At 60.8% G+C, this 5549-nt stretch overlaps 1 protein-coding gene across 1 annotated transcript in view; it reads left to right on the forward strand.

Annotated features, from left to right (window-relative positions):
- The window catches only part of ULK3 (unc-51 like kinase 3), a 5298-nt gene extending 3425 nt beyond the window's left edge, over positions 1 to 1873 (forward strand). The window contains exons 5-14 of the mRNA XM_010001343.1: positions 26 to 108; positions 191 to 346; positions 430 to 535; positions 649 to 689; positions 809 to 911; positions 1028 to 1092; positions 1221 to 1299; positions 1403 to 1443; positions 1518 to 1565; positions 1652 to 1873. Coding sequence (XP_009999645.1) covers positions 26 to 108; positions 191 to 346; positions 430 to 535; positions 649 to 689; positions 809 to 911; positions 1028 to 1092; positions 1221 to 1299; positions 1403 to 1443; positions 1518 to 1565; positions 1652 to 1873 — 944 coding nt within the window. The remainder of the gene's footprint in view (positions 1 to 25; positions 109 to 190; positions 347 to 429; positions 536 to 648; positions 690 to 808; positions 912 to 1027; positions 1093 to 1220; positions 1300 to 1402; positions 1444 to 1517; positions 1566 to 1651) is intronic.
- The last annotated feature ends 3676 nt before the right edge of the window (positions 1874 to 5549 follow it).

Below are 5549 nucleotides of genomic sequence, written 5' to 3' on the forward strand. Positions count from 1 at the left end.
CACTGCTCCCTTTCCCCCTCCACAGAAGCACTTTTTGGGAGACCCCCCTTCGCCTCCCGCTCCTTCGCCGAGCTGGAGGAGAAGATCCGCAGCGACCGGGCTGTGGAGGTAAAGTGGGGTGGGATGGAGCTGGGTGGGATGTTCTAGCCCGTTCCAGGGCTGGTGGTCTCAGGTCCCCTTCCCTTCCCAGCTGCCCAGCCGGCCCCCGCTCTCCCCGGAATGCCGGGATCTCTTAGGACAGCTCTTGGAAAGGGACCCTTTGAAGCGCATCTCCTTCGAGCGCTTCTTCGCCCACCCTTTTGTGGATATGGAGCATGTCCCTGGCCCTGAGAGCCTCTGCAAGGCGGTGAGCAGGGTGCTGGGGTGCTGCCCCCTGCGGGGCAGGGGGGGGACCCAGCCCTGAGCCTCACCCTCCAATCTCCCTCCCAGACCAACCTGGTGGTGGAGGCAGTGAAGAAGGATCAGGAGGGAGACGCCTCTGCTGCCCTCTCCCTTTACTGCAAAGCCCTGGAGTATTTTGTGCCAGCTCTGCACTGTGAGTCCACCCTGGGGGGCTGGGTGTGTTTGGGGAGGGGAGGGGGGGGAAGCACCCCCAGTTTGCAGCCCATCCATCCTGGTGTTTGGTTGCTCTGCCCCCCCATCTCCCAGATGAAACCGACGCTCGCAGGAAAGAAGCCATCCGAGCCAAGGTGAGCCAGACCTCCCTGGGAACTGGAGCACCTACCTGGCTGAGCTCAGCAAGGTGCCCCCCCCCCCAGCCTCTGTCCCCCATGGGGAAGGGTCCCCTCACCCCCTTGGCTGTGGGCAGGTGGGACAGTACATCTCCAGAGCGGAGGAGCTGAAGGCTTTGGTCACCTCCAGCAGCAAGAACCTCCTGCAGCAAGGGAACTCGGCCAGGGCACTCCTGAAAGGTAGTGGGTTTTGGGGACACCCCCCCCCCCCCCAATGGGCAGGGAGCACCCAGGGGGGTTTGGGGCTGAAGGGTGCTGCTCCAGGGTGCTCCCCTGTGCCATGTCCCCTCTTGCAGAGATGGCCAAGGACAAGCCTCGGCTCTGCACTGCACTGGAAATGGCCTCTGCAGCCATTGCTAAGGTCAGGCCTGGGGTTGGGGGTCCCCGTGCCTGTTGAGCAGAAGGGGAGGGGGAAAACCCCCCTGGGGAGGGGGGGAGCCAGTCTGTTTCCCCCCCACAGCTACAGCCCAGCCCTGGGATCTCTTGCAGGAGGAGGAAGGCAAAGATGATGGTGACACCCTGGAGCTGTACCAGCAGTGCCTGGGTGAGCTGCTGCTGCTCCTGGCTGGTGAGTTGGGGCTGTCGCGTGGGGCTGGGGCTGGACCCTGTGCCCAGGGCTGATGGCACATCCCTGGCACATCCCTGGCACATCATCCCTGTTCCCTGCCCAGCTGAGCCTGCAGGGAGGCGCCGGGAGCTGCTCCACACTGAGGTGAGTGCCAGCCCAGGGGCAGCAACGTGTCCCCTTGGCACAGCCTGGAAAGGACCTTCCCCTCTCTCCACCAGATCCAGACCCTGATGGCTCGAGCTGAGTACCTGAAAGATCAGATAAAGGTACAGCTGCTGGGTGGGGATGAGGGGGGCTCTGGGGTGTGCTGGGAGGTGCTTCCAGGCTGGAAAACACTCCTTTCCCTTGGCAGATGAGGGAAGCACAGTCCATGGGCAAGGAGGCACTGGCAGAGTCTGTCCGGAGTGGTGAGTCCCTGTGTCCATCCCCCAGGAATGTGTCCCCACCTCGTGGCCGTGTGTCCTGTGGCAGGGAATATCCCTACAGCTTCCATAGCCATGAAGATATTCCCTTGCACCCCTTCCTCTCCCCCTGGCACGGGGAGAGCCCAGCTGGGCTGGCTGAGGGGGAGTGACTGTCCTGTGTCCCCGGCACAGCCTGCACCCTGCAGTGATTCCCAGGAACCAGCCGATGGGATGCTGCTCCCTGCCCTGCCCAGCCAGAGGGCTGCAGGAAGGACAAAGCTTCCATCCTGACCACATCAGGGTAAAGTCCTCGGGGGCTCCACCTTGGGTCTGCAGAGCCATCTGCCCCCCTCCCTGGGCACTGATTTCCCAGTGGGCAGAGTCCCCTGCCAGCCCTGCCTCCACCATCTGCTGCTGCAGCCTCCCCTGCCCTCGGGGGGCAGGTTATTCCACTCTAATTCCCTCTGCTCTGCCTGGCTGGGTATTTTTCTCCTGGCATCCAGCTCCTGGCTCCCCTCTGCCAGCCTTTTGGGTGGGATCTTGCCTCCCAAATTCTCTGGGGAGACCCCTGAGTGGTGCAGAAGCACCCCCAAAACCCCCCCTGGTAGCTGCAGGCTGTGGGTGGTGGCAGCAGGCAGAGGGGAGGGGACACACATGGTACCCAACGCCCACCCTCTGCTCTCTTGGGTGCCTTTTTCACCCAGCAACTACCTCTCTGCACCCACCACTGCTCCCCCTAAGCTCCAGCACTAGGGGAGGGGGGTGGTCAGGCTGCAGCTTCCCAAACTTCCCCGCCCTGGGGTCTGGTGGGTGCTGACCCCCTTGGACATCTGTGTCATGAGGTGTCACCCGTGCTCAGCGGGGGTTCCTGGGTGGCACCTGCTCCTCCAGGGGTGCAGGCCTGGAGTGAAACGGGAGCAGGAACCAGGTGCCTTCAGGGATGGTGGCACAGCCACCAACAGGGATCCCTCCCCAAAGGCAGAGCCTGGGTGTCCAGCCTGCTCTGTGTCTCAGGGCTCTTGACAACCCAAATATCCAAATTAGATTCCCAGGAACCATCTCCAGCCCTGCAGAAGTTCCTTGCCCCTGGTGGCAACGTCCCCCCCCCAGCCTGCAAAACGAGGGACTTTTCACACAATCTGCTGTGTTTCAAGGGAATGTAATTTATTGTCTTTAATAAATCTGGGTTCTCCACCTCCCCTCGTCTTGGATTTGGGCGTGGGGCTCCAGCTGAGCCCAGGAGCCACCCCGAGGTGCCTGGAGCCATCAAGGAGGGCTGAGCACCCTCATCCCTGTTCTCTTACCCAGGACTGGAGCTGGGGGGGTGTTCCCTCCTGTCCTCCTGCCAGTGCTGCCTGGCACGGTGCTCGTCCCCGTGCTCCCTGGGGACAGGAGGAAGGCGAGGCAGGGTCTGACCTTGGTTTTGCTTTGCATCCTTATATGTGTGTGTCTGTGTGTGTGTCTGTGTCTGCCTGTCTCTGTGTGCCTGTCTGCGTGTCTGTGTGTCTCTGTGTCTGTGTGTGTGTGCCTGTGCCTCTGTGTGTGCCTCTGTGTGTGTCTCTGTCTGCCTGCCTGTCTGCCTGCCTGTCTGTGTGTGCCTGTCTGTGTGTGCCTGTCTGTGTGTGCCTGTCTGTGTGTGCCTGTCTGTCTGTGCCTGTGTCTGTTTGTGTCTGTCTGTGTCTGTGTGCCTGTCTGTGTGTCTGTCCATGTGTCTGTGCCCTCCCTCCCCCGAGCACAACAACCAGAATGACATAAACCCCCATTTCTCCCCAGCCTGGGGCAGCGGGTGGGGACCCCCTGGGCCAGCCCCCTGCCCTGGGCTGGTAGCGGGGATGGGAGGGCTTGTGGGGCACAGGGGGTGGGCTGAGCCCTCCCACATCCTGCCCCATCAGGTGCTTTTCTGAGCTTCCTGGGAAGATCCCCACAAGCATTTTTCTGTCTCTTTTTATTATTATTATTATTATGATGAATTCTGAGCAGAGATTATATCCTGAGGCTTTCAAGAGCTTTCCCAGCCCTCCCCCAGCCCCTGCTTGGTGCAGACAAATCACATCTGCCTTCATGTTCCACTTCAGCTGTGCCCCTGGTGTCCCAGCAGAGCTGGAAGGGGTGCTGGGTCCTTCCTTCTCCAGCCCCTGGCTTTGCCAACCCAGGGTCCCCCCAGTGCCACTCATGGGGTGGCTCTTGGTTTGTCACCCAGCAAGGGGACAGGGGGCTGGCAGATGGGTTTGTCACCCTTTGCAAAGGGCTCTTCCAACCCAGAGTCTCCCAGCATCACTCATGGGGTGGCTCTAGGTTTGTCACCCAGGAAGGGGACAAGGGGTGGCTCTTGGTTTGTCCCCTAGGAAGGGGACAGGAGGTGGCTCTAGGTTTGTCACCCAGGAAGGGGACAAGGGGTGGCTCTTGGTTTGTCCCCTAGGAAGGGGACAGGAGGTGGCTCTAGGTTTGTCACCCAGGAAGGGGACAAGGGGTGGCTCTTGGTTTGTCACCCAGCAAGGTGATAGGGGGTGGCTCTTGGTTTGTCCCCTAGGAAGGGGACAGGAGGTGGCTCTTGGTTTGTCACCCAGCAAGGGGACAGGGGGCTGGCAGATGGGTTTGTCCCCCTCCTCATGCCAGCCCATGGGCTCCTTGGTGATGTGAGGCCTGAAAGCCTGGTGAGGGCAGGCTGGGTCAGGCTGCAGAGCCATTCCTGGGCTCTCCCCCATGCTCTTTAATCCAGATTAATGGCAACCTCTGGATCAGCAGCACGGAGGAGCCAGGCAGGGCAGGGTGAGGACATCCCTCCCTGCAGCAGCAGCAGCTCGAAGGGAGAGTTAATTGAGTGCAACAAAAAGAATGAAACGTTCAGGGGAGATCCCCCCCTGTCCCTCGATGGCAGCTCATTTGTTCTGGCACTTTAACGAGGGCTCATTTAGTGCTTGGCCCGTTGGGAAACCTCTCGTGTCATCCAGTGCTCACCAGCAGGAAGGAGATCTGGTCCCATGGCTTCAGGGCTGGGGCAGGAGGGGCTGGAGCTTCCAGCAAGGGTTGCCTTGGCTAAATCCACCCCAAACCTTGCACTGTAGGTGAGGGAATTACTCGGTGTGGGAGAGAGAAAAACGAGATTATTTCTCCTTTAATCCACCCTAATGCTTTGCTTTGTCTTTTTAGCCCATATGTTGCTGGGTTGGACTGGAAGAGCTCAGGGTCCCAGCATTCCCTCAGGGTCCCAGCATTCCCTCAGGGCTTCAGCATTCCCTCAGGGTCCCAACATTCCCTCAGAGCCCCAGAATTCCCAGGGAACAGGATGTGCCTCCATGGGCAAGGGATGAGGCAAGGAAGGGCTGCCTGGCCCTGCTGCCCCCCATCCCAACTTCTCCCCTCCAGGATGGGCTCCAGGCCAGCGATGGGAACAGGGCTGGGAGCATCCTTGGAGCTGGCCAGGTTTTTTTGGCCAAGAGGGGGGTTGCTGGGGCCACAACACGTTGCCCAGGCGAGCGGGGGGAGCGCGTGCTGCTCGCTCCTCACATGCCTGGGGGTCATGGTGGTGCCTCCAAAAATAAACCCGTGGAGCTTCACGCGGCCTCTGCCTGGTGGCACGTGGGCTGGGAGGGAGCACGGAGCAGAGCTGAGGGTCCAGGGAGAGGGGAGGGAAAGGGTCCAGGCTGGGGATCCCCAGGGATACACCATCGGGCTGCAGCCCCATCTCTGTCCCTCTGCTCCAGTTGGGGATCCCGGGGTGTTTTCTTGGTCAGGCTGGAGATTTAAAAGCCAAGCTGGGCTAGAGGGTTTGGCTGGGTTGGTGCCTGCTCCCTGCTATCCCTTTCCTGGGGGGGATTAGATGAGCTTGGATTGATCCTCATCAGG

This window comes from Chaetura pelagica, unplaced genomic scaffold, assembly GCF_000747805.2.
Source record: "Chaetura pelagica isolate M959 unplaced genomic scaffold, ChaPel_1.0 scaffold397, whole genome shotgun sequence".
Lineage (NCBI taxonomy): Eukaryota > Metazoa > Chordata > Aves > Apodiformes > Apodidae > Chaetura > Chaetura pelagica.